General features: G+C 46.5%; 2 protein-coding genes across 9 annotated transcripts in view; one reads left to right on the top strand and one right to left on the bottom strand.

Moving 5' to 3' along the window:
* Window positions 1-870: 870 nt before the first annotated feature.
* cdk5r1b (cyclin dependent kinase 5, regulatory subunit 1b (p35)) lies at window positions 871-9,876 on the top strand. 2 transcript variants are annotated; one of them, XM_015362250.2, is made up of 2 exons: window positions 871-2,010; window positions 4,114-9,876. In XM_015362250.2, the coding sequence occupies exon 2, from the start codon at window positions 4,395-4,397 to the stop codon at window positions 5,304-5,306; it is 912 nt and encodes a 303-aa protein (XP_015217736.1). In that variant the 5' UTR covers window positions 871-2,010; window positions 4,114-4,394; the 3' UTR covers window positions 5,307-9,876. The 2 variants fall into 2 exon arrangements, with proteins under 2 accessions (XP_015217736.1, XP_015217737.1); XM_015362251.2 differs by lacking the exon at window positions 871-2,010 and adding an exon at window positions 3,380-3,725.
* A 5,607-nt stretch (window positions 9,877-15,483) lies between these two features.
* The window catches only part of myo1d (myosin 1D), a 92,343-nt gene continuing 84,860 nt past the window's right edge, over window positions 15,484-22,966 (bottom strand). For all 7 annotated transcript variants that reach the window (XM_015362132.2, XM_015362133.2, XM_015362135.2 and 4 more), the window contains one exon: window positions 15,484-17,139. In XM_015362132.2, coding sequence (XP_015217618.2) covers window positions 16,983-17,139 — 157 coding nt within the window. In that variant the 3' untranslated portion in view covers window positions 15,484-16,982. The remainder of the gene's footprint in view (window positions 17,140-22,966) is intronic.

Here is a 22,966-nt window from a genome sequence, read left to right as displayed (position 1 = left end):
TCGTCATATAGGATGAGTACCCTTCACACAAATCTCACAGAGCTGTTTCATTGGCTTTAACTGGGTATGCTCTGATCTGATCCATTATCAGGGGCGTTGCTTTTGCCCTGGACGCTGAATTTCTATATATATAATATATATTTTAATAAGAAACTAACTCGACTATTTTCATGTGCTTCTCAGTTTTAATTAAATCTCCATGAATGAAGCATGCACGCATAAATATATTTTTTAATTCTAATAAATCATTTCCAACATGACCCAACAGATTTCCTTTCAATTTTCCTGCGTCTATGTGCCCTGGCCAAAAAAAAAAAACCTCCCTGTCATTTTCGATCGTATCGCTTCTGTTTATTGTTTGTGTTATCGCGATTTCATTTTTCGGTTCAACTCCCCCTGGTTTGATTTCGATAGATCCGGCGTCCCTGGAAATGGTCCCAGTTTGTTCTGCACCCTCGTGGCCGAAGTCAGCCTCATCCCGCGGAGAGAGAGGTGTGTCGCGAGAGCCTCCATTGTCTCTGCTTCATCATGGGGACCAGTAATCACCGATTACTTTAACTGGCTAAAAGCCATGGGTGTGTTTTTTATTACATGTCTGTATTCTTAGCGGTAGCATGAGCGGCGTTGTTGCAGCTGCAAATGGATTGTGGGCGTGTCTTGAAATAAGAAATACATACAACAGCGTCTACTTGTTTAAAGGGGGGGTATGTATATAAAGATCACCTTGAAACAACTGGGCCAAACAGAGGAATGGGAGAGAGGTGACAGTGCATGGGAGAGTTTCCATGATACTGTTTCCTGCATGATACTGTTTCTTCTATCCGAAGAGCGCATCTTTACACTGACACGCGATTTTGAAATAAAGAACATGTGTCCAGAAGCCATCCTTGAATAACGCCTTTCCATCACGTCGAGCGAGCACAGCGTGCGAGATCAGTCATGTCATTGCCTCACCAAACACCCATCTTCTTGTTTTCGTCTACCTGTCACACGGCTCAGCAGCTGCCTCTGTGAGGCACTTAGGCGGCGGGGAGACTTTTGAGAAAGGGGCGGGGCGGTTAATGGTAATCCAGCTCCTGATCCGGGAATGGTGGGGACTTGGGGAGGGGGTTGTTGATGGCTGCTTCAGGAATGGAGCGCAGCGTTACAGCACCTTGGACAGGGCACTGAGCGGCGCCCCACCACTGTAGAGCAGCGTCGCAGCGACAGCGCGCAAACCCGGCACACACCGCCAGTACCACCCTCTCCTCCTCCTCCTCCTCTCCTCCGATTCGTTTTTGCGCAGACCTGCAAGGAAAAAAAAACCCAAAACAAAACAAAGAAACTCGCCGAAGTCGGTAAACGCCGGGGTTGGGATTTCTCTCTGATTAAGGAAGAGCTGAAACAAAAAGAAACATATTGTGTTTTGGTTTATATATATATATTTTTGGCGCTGAGTCTCCCCCCCACCACCCTCCGGCCATCCCCCAAGCGAAGTGTCTTGAGATACTCTCGCCTCTCCTAGATGTGGAACTGCGCAAACCAGATTCGGGAGAGAGCTACAGGAGCGACAGTCAAATTGAAGTTAATCCGCCCAGGAAAACGAAGATAAAAAGTGTATATGTTTGCACGGATTCCTTAGTTATTAGGCTGTATTGTATTATTCTTACACGAACTGCGTTCTGAGCTTAAGACAGAAGAATCAGGGACTGGATGTACAGTATACGTTTTAAAAGAAAGTATTTTGTCGTTTATTAACGGGGGAGGGTTCTTGAATGTGTTTCGACTTCTTGACTCTTTATACTGCTAACGGAACAAGAGCACAGGACTGGGAACGAGGAGTAACGGTACTGTTACGTATTGGCTAGCAGCTTTATTGCGTACATAGAGACTCACGCCTCAGAACCTTGGACAGTAGCCGATACTCCTGGCTGCGTCCGACCTGCGCGCTTCAAATTCAGCGCAAACGGATGTAAAAAATAAGGACTAAAAGAAGAAAACCTGCGGGGAATTCGCCCGTTTTGGATTCAAGTGAGTATTTTTTTTTTAATGTGTCTAGGGGCCACGCTCTCCTCTCGCCTGTCTTGTTTCCGTGCCGGACTTGAGGGTGCAGAAACCGCTGCTGCATCGGGCTAGTTCTCGGATTGTCGCGTCTGTTGTTCTCCGTGTATTTACACGGGCGGCTGGTTTTATGCGGATACCAAAATCACGTCTTTCCTTGATTGTTTTAAATAACAATTAAAATCAATGCCTTTTCTGTGGGGGATGTTTTCGTCGCTTGTTTCATGTTCGTGTTAGACTGTATATAACAAACGTACAGACAGGTTACGACCCACTACCGCGACTCGTTTTACTCACTGGGTCTCTAGGTACGTGTTATTTTACAGGATACCCGAAAATTATTTGAATCTTTACCACAATCACAGCGCTTTTCATCCTCAATATGCGCCCCTGATTTAAATAGAACCATTCTTGTGTTTTTCGAAGATTTCGGCCATTGTATAGGGCGAGTTTACATCATCGCTATTCATTTCATAGTGTGCCCAAGTGGATAGTAGATTTTTAGGAAATGTGTAAATATTAAACGATGGAAATGAATATTAATGAGAGCCTTTTGTTTCTCAGCACTGAAGAAGGGTGTGAATGTATATTATATAAACAGACATACGTGACGTGTAAAAATAATTTTAATGAGCAATCACCTCGTATGTTGTAATTAATGTTGTCGAGATCGTAGTGTAAGAAATTATAGAAATCATTTGGCAGACATAACGGCAGGATTTAGATAATTCTGTGTCAATGATAAATGGTAGCTGGTTTGACAAAAAGGCCGGGGCAACATTCAGCAAACAAAAAATGATTAGGGTGGTATTTTATCATGGCACTCAGACACTTTTGCTTGTTATCTTGTTATAGACGCACATATATAAATCCACCGTACACACACAAATCTGTCTGCGATCGGTCCCCCCCCCCCACCTCCAGACAGATGTTCATACACAACCCATACACACATACCGAGACAAAGAAATAAAGGTGTCACAATCGGTTTTTTACTGCTGGGTTTGAAACGTCGGGGGAATCTGATCAAGCGTGTGCGTATAGCAGGGGGCGGTGAGGGTATTTTATAACCAGAAAACACAAAGGCGAACAAATAAACTGGAAACGGAATGGTTCCCTGTTGACATACAAAAAAAAAACCGTCTAAACGATTATTGCTCGCTCGCACTGTTAATGCATTAGCACAAAATGGCGACAATAACGCTCATCGGGATTTTGGAAAAGCCACGTTTTGTTGTTGTTGTTGTTGTTGTTGTTAAAATCTGCCCGAATTCCATCATCGTCCTCCGTCCCCATGGCGATGGGTGCGCGCGGGGAACGGACCTCGCGCAGCTCGAGCCCACGTTAAGGATGGGCAGACGAGACCTCAGTTCGACACGGGGCTGTCTATCTGAGCTGTATAAGCGATTTTCCGTCCAGACATATAGGAAGGCATTGACTCTTTCTTTACTCATGCTTCCATATTTACTGCCAAGTATGGTGCTGGTAAAATTCCCATTTCAAAACGGCCGAAAGAGCGCTTAACTTCTCGAGTACAGTCGAAACTCGGGATATTCCTTTTCTTTGAGGCAAAAGTGTTTACGTGCGAACATGAAAGGTAAATGCCGAGCGTTTTTGCTGTATCCTCGCTGACGCTAGGGCAATGTGGACGAGAGATAAAGGATGACCCATTTGCTGTGAATCAGGTATCGTGATCTGCAAACAGACCGTCGTAATAAAATCACGTTCTGTTTTCTACAGCAACCGTAAACGTTTCTAATAATGAATTTCGAGGTTTGTATTTTGGCAATTACAACGAAATTGAGTCATTATCAGCACGAAGAAGCGACAAAACAGATCGGGGACAAGTCTTGCACCTTTACTTTTGTACTTTAAATCATTTACAATTGCATGGCTGATAACTGGAATACAGTAGAATACTAAATTAGAGTGAAGCACAGGGAGCAGGGAGGATTTCTCAGTTGGAGTGCCTGCACACACATGCTATTATCCCAGCTGCCATTAGATCACTTTCCCTTTTCTGTTTTTAAGAATACTGATGTGCCCCCCCCTCCCCACCTTTATCTCCAACAGACTCAGCTTTCCACAGGGGGGTCCGCAAGGAGAGGAGAGACCTCAGCCTCCTGCCTCAAAAGAAAAGAGCACCGCGGACCAGCCGCCTCCCAGCAGCCCTCCTCCACCTCCTCTGACAACGATCCCACCCCCCACCCCCCGCCACCACGAGCCCCAGTCCAGTTTGGATGCATACAAGGAGCTGGGCCTGCTAGCCAAGGGTCTCAGGGCTCGAGAGCAGTGAGACAGACCCCCACAGACCCCCTGGCCCCCCCGCCGCCCCGGCCGCCCACCTCGGCACCATGGGCACCGTACTGTCCCTGTCCCCCAGCTACCGGAAGGCCGCCCTCTTTGAGGACGGCCCGGCCACGGTGGGCCACTACACGGCCGTGCAGAACAGCAAGAACGCCAAGGACAAGGGCCTGAAGCGGCACTCCATCATCTCCGTGCTGCCCTGGAAGCGCATCGTGGCCGTGTCCGCCCGGAAGAAGGGCTCCAAGAAGGTGCAGCCCAACAGCGCCTACCAGAACAACGTCACCCACCTCAACAACGAGAACCTGAAGAAGTCCCAGTCCTGCGCCAACCTCTCCACCTTCGGCCAGGACTCGGCCGCCCAGGTGTCCGCGTCCACCACCTCGGCCAACGGGGCCTCCTCCATCAAGAAGGCCCCCCCGGCCAACCCCACCGCCGCGGCCGGCACGCCCAAGAGGGTCATCGTCCAGGCCTCCACCAGCGAGCTCCTGCGCTGCTTGGGGGAGTTCCTGTGCCGGCGGTGCTACCGCCTCAAGCACCTGTCGCCCACGGACCCCGTGCTGTGGCTGCGCAGCGTGGACCGCTCCCTGCTGCTGCAGGGCTGGCAGGACCAGGGCTTCATCACGCCGGCCAACGTGGTCTTTGTCTACATGCTGTGCCGCGACGTGGTGTCCTCCGAGGTGGCCACGGAGCACGAACTGCAGGCCGTGCTGCTCACCTGCCTCTACCTGTCCTACTCCTACATGGGCAACGAGATCTCCTACCCCCTCAAGCCCTTCCTGGTGGAGAGCTCCAAGGAGGCCTTCTGGGACCGCTGCCTGTCCATCATCAACCTCATGAGCGCCAAGATGCTGCAGATCAACTCCGACCCCCACTACTTCACCCAGGTCTTCGCCGACCTGAAGAACGAGAGCCAGAAGGAGGAGGAGAAGAGCCGCCTGCTCATCAGGCTGGACCGGTGAGGGACGCGTGCAGGCGGGGGGCTCTGAGGGGAAGGGGCGGGGGCGGCGGCTTACTCTTGTCTGGCGTTTCGGGAGGGGGGGGGGATGGTGGGAGTTATCGGTGTCAATCAGGTCCGGGCCTCCCAATTCAGATCCGATTCATTCCCCCTCTTTTTGCTATAAAAGCAGCAGATCCCAGGAAGAGGAGATAACACCCTGTGACATGTTTATCTCCAGTAATGGATTTGTGTCAGGAACCTCAAAGCTGATTTCAGTTATGTAAACTGACTAAAGAACGTTTGAGCTCCAACACCAGGGCTCAGTCTTAAAACCCCGAAAGAGAGAAAGCAGCTGACCCCCTGAGGCCTCCTGTTCTCTGCCTGAAGAATCCCGACTGACAGCGTCAGCTCACCGCCTACATATCACACGGAGGCAGAGGGAACCGACCGAGCACGACCTGCTCCGCCAGCGAGTCGGGCCAACTTGGGTGAGATCCGAACGGCTTTGTTCACTCGAGCGGGATGATTCCATGAAGATCCCTGGATCTGAGAATCAATATTTGAATGGAATGAAAGAAAAAGACAATCCCTAGTCGAAAAGTACACGTTTTTTCGCTCATTCAACCCCCTTTCTTAACAGAAGAGGAAGAAGAAAACAGGCCTGCCATCGCACACTGTGCTTGGGGTCAAGAACTCACCATCAGGGAGTTTTTGTGCTTGAGAGTTGTTAAAAATGGAGAGCAGACAGGCATTAAACAATTTCCTTTTAGAGCAGAGAGTAAGGGGTCAAGGGACTGCTTCTTGAAGATTTTCGCAAAATTCACAACGTGGTGATGCTCAGATCCCCAGTTCCCAACAAACACTTTGAAATCGCTGAATGTGTACAAGCCCGAGCCTTTGAAATGGTGGGGAGGTCAGAACGGGACGACAAGCAGAACTTCCGTTTCAGTTTCCCAGAATTCGTGGCTAGGGAAAAGAGCATCTAACCGGCCCGGGTCTGAGTTTAAATTAAGGGGAGCCGGGGGCCTTGAAGTGCGAAACGCCAGACTTGAGTACGTTAGCCGTTCGTTCCAAAAGATCAACGAAACTCTGGAAAAAAAAAGACCCAAAAAACAAGTACAAGAACAAATGTGAACAAAAAAAAAACAACAACAAATAAGAAACACAGAGACGACAGGAAGTTGCTACGACAAAAAGGCTTAAGGGGAGGATGCTGGGAGTGACGTCAATGCCTCTGGATTATTCTCTTTGCAAGCCGGGCCGCCAGTGACTTTTGTGCCAACCATTGCTTTGGCATTGCACAAGGAGAGGGCGCTCTCCCCACCTGAGACTGAACTACCTGTGTGTCTTGATCTGCAGCAGAGCGGGGATGGCCAGGCTGGGCACTCCTGCTGTGTCTCTGCTGCTCCGTGTGTGTATGTGTGTGAGCCTACCAGTGCCAGAGTGGGGTGGGGGGAAGGGGTGGGTGGGTGTGGGGTGTGAGGGAGACCGCGGAGCACCAGGATGGTAAAGGGAAATGAAAAAATCATCTTCTGCCACCATTAAGGAGTGTTAAAGTTGACCTACTTTGTTTCAACAAATGGTGCAACACAAGAAACCTTGAATAACAGTGTTCCTGTAAAAGGTTTTGGATGAGATTCTAGTTTTGATATTTTAACTTTTTCACATATATACTGATGCGTGGATGTATAGGTGCCTGGAAGGTCAGGACCTGAGGGAGGAACTCATGTCAGCACACAAGAGGTGCTGTCACCTGTCCTCAGCTGCATTATCCAAGACAGACATCACAGGCAAAAGACGTTATTTAGCTCTTAAGAAACTTCCCCCTCCTCATTTTGGCTTTCTAAGATTCATAGATTCATTGGGAAAGATCTTCAAAGTCCCCTGCAAAACCACTGGTCCTATGTAAGGGACCCCATGGTAGAAACTCCCAAGATAAAGACTGTTCTGCAGTTGCTAGTTTAGCAGCGTACAGTATCTCTTGGAAAATTGAATTTCCAGAAGTAATTGGGTCATCCACAGCAGAATGAGATGGAAGACCCCTGCTGCCATAATCCAGGGGAAATCTAGTAGGTCTCAAAACACAACAGCGAAAATAAAACTGACAGTTCTCCAGCAAAACATGTATTTCATTTAAGTTTATCCATTTATTTTGGGTGAACCCCCCTGATCCCCTGGGTCTGGTTACCCTAGAGTTAACCGAAGATAAACAATGCACACGAGACATTGTCAAACATCTTAGGAACCAGAGAGGATGGGGAAGAAATGTATTCAAAACTGGGGATGATCTTTGACGATCGTGAGAATAACTGCTGTTGCTGAAGCTGTGATAGGTCTCAGCTCCAGACTGGAAAAGAGAGGGGGGGCTCTGATGAGTCACTGAAAAAAAGATCAAGTCGAACAGGAGACCAAAAATGGGAGAGGGAATAGGAAACCATTCAACAAGACGAGGAAGCCAATCAAATCCTAACTGTATGAAGGCCAAATATTAGCTTGATACCAGCATACAATCTAATCAGCTTCTATCTAAACGCACCACCAAACAGTATCCACTTCCAATCAAAACCTGGACAGCTCTGCAGTGTCCAGCCACAGGTGAATGTCAATCAATGGAAGATAACAGTATGTAAATTCTGGAAGAGAAGCGATTTCATTGTCTCTCTCTTTAATCTAGGTCTCAAAGCCTGGCCTTCAATATATATTTGTACCACAGGTTTTAAAAATAGCCAGAAGGCACGTGCAATCTTTTCCCCCACAGAGTGGTGCCTGTCTGTTCGGTGCACCTTTAATGTCAGAAGAACACTTTCTCAAGTCGCCTGGCAAGCGCAAAAACTATGTGGCAGTTCGGCGTGCTTTTAAACTGACGATCCCATTCGAGCGGAGGAAATTGACAGCAGCCTCGTTTTCAGAACACTGAATATTTTAGCCAGAAATCGTTCACGTCGAGGTGCCACACGTATTAACTGTTCTGTGTTCTAAGAAATCTGGCCCGGTTTCACGGGGGGCTGTGTTGTTACGGCTCAGGCTTAGGAAGGAAGAACGCTTTGACGTTCCGAACGGATTTCTGTTCAAAAACAAAAACTAGAAATAAGAAAAAAAGAGAAACTCGATCGTTTTGAAATAATTTGCCCGCTTTCGATCACTTTTACCTGTGGTATTGTGCATGTTTTCTTGAGTATTTGTGTCTTTGAATTTTCTTTCCAGAAATGAAAATGGCTACAAATATATGCACACTCAATTCTGTGTTTTTCTGTGCTCAATTTCCATTCAAAGAGAACTGTCTCTGGATGCTTCATATGTGTATTTATTTATTTTGTATGGGTTATTTTGAAAAAAAAATGTATAAGCTATGTACTGTACACTGGGGGGCGCTGTGCCCAATGAGGGTACGTGCGGCCTCCCACAAAATAAGGCTGGGGTTTTTTTTATTCTTATAGACCCTCTGTCAGAACTCCTTGCACCTGGATTTCTTTAGGATTCACGAAGAGCAGTAAAGACAGTGGCTTTTGGTGCTCTGTTGTGCCCTACAATAGGAAAAGGCACCTTGGCAAAAGACATCATGGGAACTGCAGGGGACTTGGGGCTTTTGGGGTCAGAGGTCGGAATCCCTCTCCCTCAATGTTTGGCCACTCCGATTCACTACAATGTGCCATCCTTTCTTTCTTTTTTTTCACTCGCAAAACACTAAAGTAGTTGTTGGAAAAAAATTCTAAAAGACTTGAAAAAAAAATTACTGTTCCTTTTACTTCTTCTCTTTGCGTGTAACTTGTTGAGTAAGTCTTCGTTGAGCAGAGCAGCGTTCCTGGAATGCAGGTGGACTGCTTGCGAGAGTGACCGGCTGGGGGGGTCGGGTGTGTGTTTGTATAGGAGCACCTCATGGGGACAGGGGACAGGAAACAGGGAGAGGAATACGGATGGTGGGGGGTGGGGGTGGGAGTGTTGAGCTGTTATGATTGTTTGGAAAAAAAAAAGCTGTTGCTGTAATTTAACTTTTTTGGGGGGTTTGTTTGTTTCTGCTTTACTTTTTATTTATTTTTGTACTGTGATGGATAATAAAATGCACTGATTGTTCATGACGCACAAAAAAAAAGAGAAAAAAGTGTCTTTCACTGTCTGCTTTCATTCTTCCTTCTCAAATGCAGCAGCTTTTGGAAACGGACAGAGCTGGCCGAAAAAGAGTCCTATTAGCCCCAATGTCTGTTAAGAGAATGTGTAGCATGTAGCCTGGAGGCAAATTACTGAGGAAAACGTGCAGCTAAAACTACAGTACAGAGGTACAGCCAAGATCTGTCCTCCACCTGTTCGTAATGGAGACGAGCCTCGTGGCAAACAGGATACTGTGGGCACCCAGTATGTTAACCTACAGTATGAGGTTTACTGCTGTGGCATTTCATACATTACCTGAGACGTTTAAAAGCAAGTAAGGACAAATGCTAATGATCTGAGGTAGGGAATAAATAAAAGGCAAGAACTGAATCAACACCAGCTCTTGAGAGCCAGAGATCTGCAACATAAAGAGTTCTTTTTCAGTTCGCTGCAGATTAAGACATAAAATGGCAATTTGCAGTTTAGAAACTAGTGTAAAAAGAAAAGACTTGCAAGTACAGATATCAAAGGCAGAACAATATTGGGACCTTCCAGAATCTCCAATTCTCAAACCCCCCCCTGCTCCGAGTCATTTTCTTTTACTTCATCTCTCAGGTTACTTTTTCTAACTGACAAAACAGATGTTGAAGTTGTCAAGTAATTTCACATTTCTAGAGAAGCTGTGTTTTTGGATGGTCCCTCTTTACAAATTAAATAACTTGTCTGACTTTTTTTGCAACATCCATATGACATGACAAAGCCATCATGTCTTGACTCAACCTGCTCTGTACAAGTCAAGCAAAACTGCTCTCAAACTGGACTAATGAAGCCCAGGGCAACTAGAAGAGCTCAATGAAGGTATAGACAGGGTGCTATTTCTGGTTTCTGGGCATCTGGGAAAAGAAGTTATAACAGAAAGGCAACACAGTGGCCATTAAAGGAATTCAAGAACTGTTTAAATGTCACCCCTTTAAATACCGTTCAAGTCCCATCATGTGTTTTTTTAACATAGTGACTGAAACTGTATACTGTACATGCAGTATATTCTAAATGATGTCTCACCTAGAGCATGGTAGACTTTTAACAATATTAAATTATGCTTTTTATCTTAGTTCTACACTGTACTGTATATCCTAACATTCCTTTTTTATTGCTTTCCCACATTGTCATCCTGGATTGCCGAAGATGAAGATGAAGTGTCTGCATAAACAGCTCCATTTTTTTAGCTGCTCCAGTCTCGCGGTGTCCCATTTTATATTTATAGTTTATATTTTTTTGCTACCTGCATGTAACACTCTGCTCTTATTCCTATGAAATGCCAGCGGTTATTTCTATTTCTACATCTCTGTACACTTCCTTTTTCTGCTTCTACAGTGATTTTTTGCGACATCCGCAAACCTAATGTATTAGCCACGTTAGGAGCAGAGACCCCAATACATCCTCCGCGCTGCTCCACTAACTACATCACCCCAAGCTGAGCACTCACCCCTTATCTGCAGTCTTTTTATTGATGTACTAGTCATCAATCGGAATACATGCATTTCCTTTAATGCCTGCCTTCAGCAATTTAATAATTCATCTCCTGTTTCTCTCCATTACTGCTCTTGCAAGTTCAAAGAATTGTGAAAGACCTACATCTTCTAAAACTGTCCCACAGAATATATTTTATAGTATACACTATTATATACAGTATATCAATACATTATCTTCTCTAGCATGCCTCTGATTTTCATTTCTATAACCTTGGCTGTCACAGAATTAAGACTTAATGAACTAGAACTACTTGGTTTGTTAGTTAATGGACGTTGAATAACATTTATTGTCTCCTATAAAAAGTACAACAGACAGAATGCCAGGAGGACCTTGTGATTTGTTCTTTAGTCCTGCAACACTTCTGTTATGCATTAAGATATTGGGTTATAGCAAAAGAAAGTTCTATTAATCACCTAACCATGTGAATTTTCATTGACCTTTATACTGTAAGGAAGAGCCAACACTGGATTGATAATTTAGTGTGTCCATGGACTTCTCCATTCTGCCATACAAAATCAGCCACCCTTGCATTCACCGACACAGACCTTACTCATTGTTGGAATCTACTGTTGGATAAATATGCATGCAAACAATAAGAAAATAAGAACTGATACAATGTGACCAAAACACCTAACATTCAGATTTTCCTCTTCGCCAGGTACTTGGATTGTGCTGAAAACAATTCAGAGATTAACGCTAAAGCAAAAGAGAGTTAATCCATCCATCCATTTTATTACCACTTTGTAAAATACGGGGTCACGGGGGAGCCTGAGCCTATCCCAGTAAGCAACAGGAGCATGGCAGGACACACCCTGGGCAGGACGCCAGTCCCTCACATGGCAGACACACACAGACCAGCACACACTCGCACCAGGGCCAACTTTCCCAGACCTGCCAGTATGCCTTTGGACTGTTGGAGGAAACCTACTGGAACACGGGGAGGACATACGAAATGGAGTTAATTGCATTCTTAAATCACAGTGTCATTGTCGCTTGAGTTGATATCATTCAGGTGGTGAAAGGGAACGTAGCTGGAAGTTCCTGAAATGCCTGCCCTGCCGATGGCCGAGCTGTGCCACTGGACAGGTATGGAGAGGGACGGCGAGCTGCAGGAGCAGGCAATGACATGTGACTGCCGTGCTTTCTCCCAGCCCTGCTGCACACCTCTCACTTCTCCTCACGCCATCATTCGGACCTGCAGCGTAGGCTGCAAGCACAAACGACCGGACGACTCCGCCAAGGTTTTTACAGCAGGACCCAGAAGCAGCAGCAGCCTCACTGCAGGCTCTGTTGCTCCACACTGCACAAGAAGAGCCACACCCCCTCTGCCTCCCCTCCCCAAGCCCAACCCCCCAGATAAGTGAAGAACGAAACCAAACTGGATTTTCACAGGTCCCTTAAGAGCTTCCTTACATCTTTATTGCCTGATCTGACTGATTCAAATACACATTATAGTAAAAAAAAAACTGGACACAGAGGCAAATCAAGGTACACATCCAGCACACTGCTGCTGCTAATACATGACCTTACATTTCTTCATGGGTGTTCCTTGAGATTCAGTGCACTTGTCCACTCCCTGCGGAGAGCACTGCCCTGCCTAGTCAACAGGGGGCGGTATTTTCTCATCTCTGCTATGTGGAACGCTTCCCTGTGCCCACTCTTTGCCAGACTGCACCGTGTTCCTGCCAGCTGTGCCAGCCCGCTCAGTTAACGGCTTCCCAATTCATCCTGCTGTTCATTTCTTCTTTGATTCCTCGAAACGCGCGTCCCGATTCGCTCGCCCACGGCGCTCAATTATCCCGGGAGCGTGACTCATATTGGCCCGGCTCGGTGCTGATGGGCCATCAGGAGGCGCCAGCGGGGCCATGTGACCCAGCACCCATCTCCAAACCCCACCTCCACACCCCCTCACCCTCCCTGCTCCCCGGGAGGAGAGGCGAGGTCCTCAGCTGCACGGCACTGAATGCGGGGACCGGCTGTACCAGATTGTCTGTGGGCTTCAACTCATCCCCTCAGCTTGCAGCCTGTTCTCTAATAAAACATCCCTTTTTGCCGTCGCACAATGCCTGATCCTAAGGAGGCAGTACCACAGGGGCAACGATCCAGGGCCATGACTGCTCGTTGCAAACAGCACATTTTATTTTTAACGGAGAGGGCAATTGGCCATCCTGCAATTTGAATGTATTGGCTAAGCAGGTACCATGGCTCTCCATTATAAGAGCTGAGCCCTTCACAGCTCCTGTTCGGGGGGCTGAGGTCAAACTGCACTGAACGTCGCACACAGTCGGCGAATTACAAGAGGCGAATTACCATTCTGCTGCCTGAAGTTGAAAAGGCAATTTCATGTATAAAAAAAGAACTGCTTTATTGCGCCATGATTTCAGTCCATCAAAGGCCATCAATAAAATACATTGGAAAATATGTATGCAAAAACCATGAGGCACATTACCCTGATAAGCATATATAAATATCCACTTGAGTACATAAATATCAAGTGAAGGAGTATGCACTGAATCCATGTAGGAAACAAACACCAGATCATACATACTTTGTGATGCCTCCCAAATAAGACCCAGTGTGCACAGTCATTACATAAGGGTTAGTCATTTTTAGGCACTTTGATAAGACAAGAAGCAAGTGCAGTAATTAAAAAACAAGACAAGCCTCTCATCCATCTCACCTTCCAAAGCACTTTAAGAAGACAGTTCCTTCAGTTCAGATCAAATACAATTTAAATGTTAAAGAGCCTTCTTTTACAATGGTTCTACTAGGAAGCTGAACCAAGAGAACCAGTTCTGTCAATAGATTAAAAACTAACACTTTCACATCTGCTTCTTGGACAAAAATACATTGATCTTCAGAACTTATCTAATCAGCTAACAATTAGCAAATGTCTTCGAGTTGCAGGATATAGGCCTAATGATTCATACTTTTATTGTAATTTTCACAGTTTTGATAACAGCAATGAAATACAGACAAAAATGGTACATTGCATATACCCTGTGATTGTTATACTTCATTAAGAAAGCAATAACTTCACTGATTGATTTAAATTAATCTTCAGATGAGACAGTCCCCTGTGAGTATTATACTTCATTAAGACAATCATCATCCCACTGATTGATTTAAATAATTCTTTAGAGAGAACAAGTCAGTTCAATGACTTTCCTTTCTTCCCTCTTAATTTACAATACCCTCCTGCTTACAAAACGACCGGTCAGATACAGATACTGTTTATAGGTTACTGCAGTCTTGAAGAAGGTATTTCACCCTGGCTGCTGCAGGCCAGTGAACCACTACTCAGGAAAAGCCCAATTAAGTTGAATCAGTCTACTGGGCAATGGGGAGTTTTGTGTCCCTGCACAGGCACTGCTGAAGTCAAAACCAGGGTCTGGCAGTCAGCTGCACCATTTCTCACAGAATGCCATCATAGTCCAGATCAGCCTTAAAAACTTCATTCCCATCCAGATTTACCATTTACATTACAGTGAGGATTCATGCTCAGCTAGGCCTCCGTTTAAAAGTTACAGTGGGGGGGAAAAGGGGTTCCTAACTTATTTTTCATTGAGAAACCTCAGTATGAACTGAAGACCCAAGCTAGCCCATGTGGTGCCCTTACTATACGTCACCAGGTGTCAAAGAAACCCAAAGCCCTCCTTGCTTGGCACAAGGCCACAGAAAAGGACTCACCTGTCACAGGTGGGCAAAGAGGAAGCATCACTCCAGGTGTGTGGAGTCCGTTCCAACAGCTGTATCTAATCTGACACTTTCTCCCTTTACAGCAATCTGAAGCTTCACAAACAGTCGTCTGGCACATTCTCTTCTACTGTTAAATCACATGAAGTAGGCCAAGCACTGTGGGAGCTGCTTTCAAAGCTCTGAAATGCAATTCTACTAAATCTGTGAGCAAGTGTAGTATTATATATAATATCTACAGAACTATATTATATTATACTATTATACTATAACTATATTATGCAAACAGGAACATAAGGACCAAAGAGGACTTAGGGCTAAAGTGGCTCTTGCATCATTTGGTATTGGTGCATTTGGTGGCATTTTAAGTTTTGTCCTGAGAAAAACCTTCAAACATAAAATTCCTTAGGAACACACTTGATTTCAAAGTATTGCTGCATTTGGATAAATTCTATGTTCAGACTCGTCCATTGACAACTTGATCTTCTGACCCAGGTTTTGGAATATGAATCTCCACCTGATGTTGCTCACCTGCCCTTCAATGCAGCTGGAACAGCTGGACGTCTGGATCGTGTGTGACCCTGCAGAACAGTGACCCATGCCCGTTTATCATGGTAATTAGGGTCCAGATGTGTTGTTCATGGGCAATACATACCAGCTTTCACTCATCCATTCTGCAAAGTGAGAACGGTGCTACAGCCTTTCAACAGCAGGATTCACTAATTAAACTCAGTGCTGTACGTCTAAAGAAGGGGATTATCTGTTCAAGCTGACTGAGATAATTAGCTGTACCGATGCCCTAGGGCCAACAGATAGGATTGCAATATATTTAAACAATTCATAAAGTGCTGGGTTATTTCCAAAAAAAGATGTACAGTAGCTAATACAATGAAAATAATGTGATTTTATTTTAAATATTCTTACAGAATACATTTTTGAGTAGTGTTGCAATCTCTGAAAGTAAAACTTTACGTTACTGTTTAATTGCATGTGTACACAGCATATATATATACAGTACATATATATGTAAAAACAGAGTTCATACATTTTTCTTACCATTGGGATTTCAGTCTATTGCTATTTGCTTTAGAAGTAGCTTTTCAACATTACAATATGCTCTGCATATCTTTCCAATAATTTAAATCTGTGTATAAATATATCTTTCCACTGGGAGAGACAGTAAATGTATTATTCTTATTTACTGGTTAAACCTGCCAGTAGGCCTTTTGTAAAGAAAGTGATAACAGCTCAACATAAAACTTCCCACGGAGAGGACACCTCCAGATAAAGAAGGGGGTTGCTTTTCTAATATCAGTTGGGCCCCTGGCCCGCTGCACACTTCTGTGGGAGACTGGCACTGGGTTCACACCAGTTTGGACTGAATTACAACCCAGCAACTTCAGAGGAAGGCTTCCTCGACAGGCTTTGTTTAGTCATGGTTTAAGAACATGCACATGCAGGGTTTTGTTTTCAATTTTGAAAACACGTAGAAAAAAAGAAATGAAAGCCCCCTTTTTATGCATCCAACAGTCTCTCTCGCCACCGGTTAGGGAATGCTTCAGAACCAGAAGCCAATGTAGAACATTTTTTAATTGCATCTCCATGACTTTTTCCATGACAGTCCCTCTCTTCCTGCTCTATTAATGCAGCGCTACAGTGTCCCTGTCTTTCGATATGGGACAAACAAGGCTCTAAGCCAAGTTCCTAACTAATCCAAATCCAATTAATTTGAGACACTTCTGCAAGTAGACTGTTCTTTGCAGAAAGTTTCGGCCGTGGAGTCTTCTTCAGGTGTGGTCTCCCACCTGAAGAAGGCTCCATGGCCGAAATGTTGTGTTATTTCTTTTCTCTTTTCAGCAGGGAATAAACCTGTTACTTGTTCCCTTGTAGCCTACACATGCTGATGCAGCTCCCCACCTGTTCCTTGCACAGTTCTCTAACTTCACTTTGTTAAAATTTACTCTACACTAGCAGACCTGCTGTAACACACCATACTATTACACTCTGTCAGAAAGCCATGAGTTACGATATAAAGTTAAAATGAGACAGATCTTTTAAAAGGTGAATTAAACAGATTTTTAAAAGAGGATTTAAGTGGATTATTTTAAAAAGGAAGTGGGAAGGTTACTTCTCCCCCCCAGTAATTAAATGGGGCTCAGCCCTTCAACACTTACCTGACCAAAGCTGAATATTTATGGCTTCATAGAACGAATTCATTTAACTAATAATATTCTTTATAAAATGGCTATCTAAAATGCCATGATACTTTCTGAAGGGGTTACCCACAGGGTACCCAGAAATCTGAGGGTGGCGCTCTGCTCTAAAAACTGTCCGGAATTCACAGACCCCTCCCTCGTCGTCTTGGCAACGCCCTCCAGCTCCTTCAGTTGGCAGGAACGGACAGGATGTAGCCGGAGCGGCTCTTCGCGAAGTCCGGGTGCGATTGGTTGATCTTCGTCTCCACGACGACAGTGCACTTCCTGCCATGCATGCTGCACTGGATGGGGCTGGCGATGCTCACCTGTAGCTTCCGCTTCTCACTGGGAGACAGGAGACAGAGTGATGGAGTGAGGGATGGAGAGAGGCCAAAACGAGGGATGGGCCGAGTTAGGGAATGCGACGATTAGCCACGAGCACCGTCGTTGACAACCGCAAGGGCTCCAAGGCATCGGGGCTCGAAAGGACCTCATTATCCTTCACGTGGAGCCAAAGAGATGAGGAGCAAGAAAGCGCACACATCTTCAGAGGACTGGGAACGGCAAGACTATAAGACACCAAGAGAAGGTGCAGAAGGATCCCAGGCTAAGATATCACCCAGTTCCCGGCTGGCCTAGTGACTTTTAGTTTTTGGTTCAACCTAAGAGGTCAATGAAACTTGTAGGACTATTTTATGAGACGTATATAGATTTGGGTGGCATAGCGGTGAGCATTACGGCCTCACAGCGCCGGGGCCCCAGGTTTCAATTTCTGGGGTGCTATCTGTGTGGAGTTTGTATGTTCTCTCCGTGTTCTAGTGGGTTTCCGGATCCTCCTCCCACAGTCCAAGCCATGCTAAAGGTGAATACGCCTCTGGAAAAACCGGCCCTGGTGTGAGTGTCTGTGTCTGCCCTGTGACGGACTAGCATGCTGTCCAGGGTGTATCCTGCTGTGCGCCGTTTGTTTGCTGGGACAGGCGCCAGCTCCCCTTCCACACTGAACTGGATCAAGCCGTTAGAAAATGGCTGGGAGGACGTATATATGGATACATACAGTAGGGTTCTGACAGCTAATTACAGAAAACAATTGCTTTAGGTACAGTTTCCTATTTCACGCATCAGAGCTCGGTTAGCAGCACTGTAACTCGGTTAATTAAACGATCAGGCAAACTTCACAACTGGAAGGAAAGACAGTGGCACATTCCAGGAGCCGAGTGCGGCTCCCGATCCTGCAGTGGGAGGCGGCAGACTGCCTCTGGGAGATTACCAGCCCACTTCCGGGGCAGGCGACGGAGGCAGAGGCTGAGGTCCGAGCCCAGTATTAAGCACACGTCACACCAGAGCCTCAGTGACTCTGAGGGCACTAGGGACGCTGCCAAGCAGGATCAGTGGATTGAAGACCACTGGCCAGCGGAGCTTTAAACGGCTTATGCAACAAGGATAAAGGCAAGCAGCTGGAAACGGAATGGGATACAAGGTGGAAAGTGTGGCGGGGGGGAAACTCAAAGGAGATTTCAGCGCCAAAGCAGGCCTGGGGAAAACGCCACCTTTCTCTGGCGCTTTAAAGAAAGTGACCCCCCAATAAACAAAGCCTCCCGAAACGCTGCTCACTCGCTCGCACAAGCACTATCTCACAGAGCCAGCCATACTGTACCTCTGCTCTTTGGGCAATTACAGAAGACATCAGTGCCATGGCGCTCATCGTCACCATGGCAACTGGTGATTATTCCATCTGCTGCTGAAAGTGCGCCAGCCAATCGGCACGTGCCATTGATTGCCGCCGCTCCCTCCCTCTCCCCTGCCCCAGGGGTGACGGTACAGCCCGCAGTCCCGTACAGAGGTGCAGGAGCCTGAGGCATAAGGCAGGCTGTGTGGAAGGACTCCTTCTTCCAAATGCGATTTCCCTTTTAATGGGATTCAATCTGCAGATGGCTGGAAAATGGCTGCGCCAATACAGCTGGAGAGGCCTGCCTATCACAGCGGAGAGCCGTAACCCCCAATGCTGAAGGTCAGGACTTGCCTAATTTCTGTGCCAATATAAAAGCAAAGGTCCCAATGACCTTTTTTCACTTGCAGAATGGCACCTGGGTTTGTTGAAGTCTTCTGGGAAGGGAAACCTTGCCTGAGATACACACATGGAATCGGAGCACTTGAGTTCTGACCATCACTCCACACTGCTGCCCCTTGAGCCCTGACCAGTACTCCACATTACTGTCCCTGAGCCCTGAGCCCTGACCAGTACTCCACACTGCTGCCCCCTGGGCCCTGACCAGTACTCCACATCACTGTCCCTGAGCCCTGACCAGTACTCCACATCACTGTCCCTGAGCCCTGACCAGTACTCCACATCACTGTCCCTGAGCCCTGACCAGTACTCCACATCACTGTCCCTGAGCCCTGAGCCCTGACCAGTACTCCACATCACTGTCCCTGAGCCCTGAGCCCTGACCAGTACTCCACATCACTGTCCCTGAGCCCTGACCAGTACTCCACATTACTGTCCCTGAGCCCTGAGCCCTGACCAGTACTCCACACTGCTGCCCCCTGAGCCCTGAGCCCTGACCAGTACTTCACACTGCTGCCCCCTGAGCCCTGAGCCCTGACCAGTACTCCACACTGCTGCCCCCTGAGCCCTGAGCCCTGACCAGTACTCCACATTACTGTCCCTGAGCCCTGAGCCCTGACCAGTACTCCACACTGCTGCCCCCTGAGCCCTGACCAGTACTCCACACTGCTGCCCCCTGAGCCCTGACAGATCTGCCTTGGCATACAGGACAAGACCAGGCTACTCCACAAACATGTTCAATAAACCGAATTAATGAATATCGGTAAAGAACCAAAATAAGCATGTTTGCTCCAGAGTGATATTAACTCCTATGAAAACTTCAGCTAACTTTGTAAAATCAGCGCCGGAACCCCACGCCGCTGTACATTCTTTAAAACGAAATCAACACTGTCAGAAGCAAGTCTCTCCCCACTCTCCGTTTTCTCCCTGGCACTGCCGAGAGCATTATGTCATCTTAGGATACGTTTCTGAGATGTTTGACAGAGTAGGCTTGCTTTTCGCTAGTCTGTTCTTTTTTTTTTTAATTGCCTCTGTACAGTGATGAGTCTGTCTTCGGAGCGCTGCCCACATCGGCTTTGTTCACACCAAGCACGGTTTCCCAGAATCCCCCCCCCGCCGTGTGCTGATTAAGTACCCCAGAGAACACAGTGGTCCTGACTGAAACATATTATGCAGAAAAAATCAATTATTTCCCAAGCTTCGCGAGAGCTCCAGCCTCTATCAGCTTGCACTGTGCCCTTCACAGAGAGCGTCAGTCAATGTTTCCACATTACCAGCGTGCTGCCCTACATTCTCCGGCTCCACTGGGACACACTGTGCTTTTGGCAGGTGGATGCCAGAGAGAGACACATACACACACCTCGGTGTGCCATGCATGCAAACCATCCCCACCCTGCTGAATCGGAGAGGCATTCCAGTTTTTAAAAACCCTGCCCTACATAATTGACCGCAGTCAGAGAGATGCAGGAGAATAATTAAAATCTAGCGATTTCAAAAGGCAGACTGCAGATGGTAAGGCAGACGATTAATATTAAACACAGGAATCAATACCTGAGATTTTAGTTCTTGGTTAACTCTTTTGCATGAGAGGGGTCATTCATTTGCGTCTGCCCGCCAGAGGGTTTGCCTGTTACAGATCTGGGGGACTAATTAAGCTCGAATTGTCTCCCGGCTCTGCTGAGATGCGCTCACACGCAGATCCGCCCGGCCGCGTGCCCGTCCAGGGTGAGAATGCGGCTCCTGCTGCCCTCGGATGCCAGCAGTGCCAGGCCTGTGGGCAGGAATCAGGACCGCGAGTCCGCAGGGAGCCAGCACCACATGTGCAGGAAGGGTCATTCTGTGTCGGTCCGACCCTGCAGAGCACAAAGCAACCCCCATCCCACTACGCAACTCAGAAAAACTCAAGCGCACATTCAAAATCTTTCTACGCAACAATAGCGGTGCTATTCCAGCATATCTGAATTTCTCAACTCATTTGTACGGGTATTCTCCATTTCTTTGACATGTAATTGTGGCAGATTTATACAAAATGTTCTATCAAGAAACTGGATTTTAACAGTTTCATGCATAAGAACCGGCACACTGCGCCTACAACAACTTAACTCACTCTACTAAATCTCAGATTTTGTTTTCTCTATTCCAGGTTTATGGGACATTTATTCGTTATGTTTGTACTTTCATCCGAAACTATACTTTTTTGGCAATACAGAGTATAAATCTCACTAAACCGCTTTCTGCTTTAGTGCAAATGCTGATTAAAAGCAGCCCACTCTCAATGGGCTGACAATAGCAGGGCATCAGAGCCTGGAGAAATGTTATGAAGCTGGGTGCCAGGGGCAGGGCACCTCTCTGGACCTTGTGTCACGTGCCACAGCCAAAGCAACAAGGCAAGAAGACTAAAGAATGGAAGGAATTCGAAATCTTGCCATGTATTACCAAGATGACTACAGGATGCCATTCACACAAAGACATGGAAGCAATTATGGGGCATTTGTACAAACAATCCAGTCTTGTCCTTTAAGAAAGTTTACTACAGTAAATTTACAGCATTCTGACATTTTTTATTTTTGTGAAGCCCTAGCCACACTCTGCTTAAATTCTGTTTTTCCCAAGTCTATATTTTGTTTTACCATTTGTCTATGCTTTTACCCTGCTTTAAAAAAAAATATTTTTCAATATATACTAACCCAATCTGCAGTCACTAATTAATTTTAAGATTCGGCTCTCTGCCCAGGACCCCCACAGCCGCCTGGAGAACCTTGAGACCTGCTCCTCTGACACACTGACCCACAGAGCCAGCTGACTGGAAGTGTGGAGCTTCTCTGGCTTGTACCACTGCAAGCTGGAAACAGAGAACCGCGGACGACCAGCTCTGAGCCTGGGGTGGACATGGGCCCAATCCAGACGTTGCCTTCTGAGACGGCACGGGCTCGAACCCGTGACGCTGGGATCATCGAGCTGTCCCTGGATTTCACTGTGTGTTAAGACGTGTGGCTGTTCTTTCACCGTAGTTTAACTCCGCACCGTATTTTTAAAGGCTGACACTGGAAAAAACACCCCCAACTCGGAACCCCTGCGTTCAGCGTTCTACAAAAACACCAGATGCTCGCTCCTAGGCATCTGTGAGCTGTGAAAAAGACGAGGCTCCAATGATCAATACTTTCCTTCCCGTTGCTCAACAAACAATCCGTCCCCCCGTCTGGTTCGACACCGCTGTGAGGAATGTGGGAAGTCGGAGCAGAGAGACGAAGTGAGGAAGCGATCCCACCAGGGGCTCCGAGTCCGACAGACAGCCCATCCCTCCCACCTGCTCGTCTTCACAAGGCTTCTGCGCTGACTGATCAAACAAGGAAGCGCAAACCGGAGACAACAGAGAAAACAAAAACACCTGAGCCCAAACGGGAACTAAATGCTGAAAACAAATAGGAATTCTTTCTGGAATTGTAGGTTTTCCTTACTAACGTGATGCACACCACTTCTATGCTATACAGCAGTGGAAGTATGCTTTACCACTTCCCACAAAAGAGCCACCAGACCTCTAAAGCACATTCACTGCATTAAGAGAAAATTAATGTCTCAGCTCACGCAGGATTAACATGTCCAGCAGAGCACAGAGGAAAGCATCCATGCATATTTCTGATAACACTGCAAATTCCCTGCAATAAAGCTGTGAAAACACTCACCCTCGCTCCCTTGGCAAGACTTTAGTTACATTTCTGAAACCAGGAACTAGGAGAAAGGGGGACGCCAGGTGAAAGGGGAGACTGGCCTCTTCAGTGGAATAATCTTTCCTTGTCTTTGCTCGCAGTGTTGATCTAAAAGACCTCTCTGGAGTAGAGGGGGACTGCTAGTTTGGCAGCGCGTGCTTTGTTAATGGATTTTGTCTTACTCTTTTTATTTATTTTCGGTGGGATCCAGAGAACATAGAAACAACTCATGCTAATCCTTCAGTGGCAACCTCATTACTGCAAAGTATTGAGCTATCTTGAGCAACAGTTTGCTTCTTTATTATTAAAATGATCTCATACAGTTCGTGAATCTTGGTGGAGCTCCAGCCAGGCTGGCTGTTTTCTAACAGCCTGGTATTACTTTTCCAGACACTGAGAA

Source organism: Lepisosteus oculatus, chromosome 28, assembly GCF_040954835.1.
Source record: "Lepisosteus oculatus isolate fLepOcu1 chromosome 28, fLepOcu1.hap2, whole genome shotgun sequence".
Taxonomy (NCBI): Eukaryota; Metazoa; Chordata; class Actinopteri; order Semionotiformes; family Lepisosteidae; genus Lepisosteus; species Lepisosteus oculatus.
This window is presented reverse-complemented; position numbering and strand designations above follow the sequence as displayed.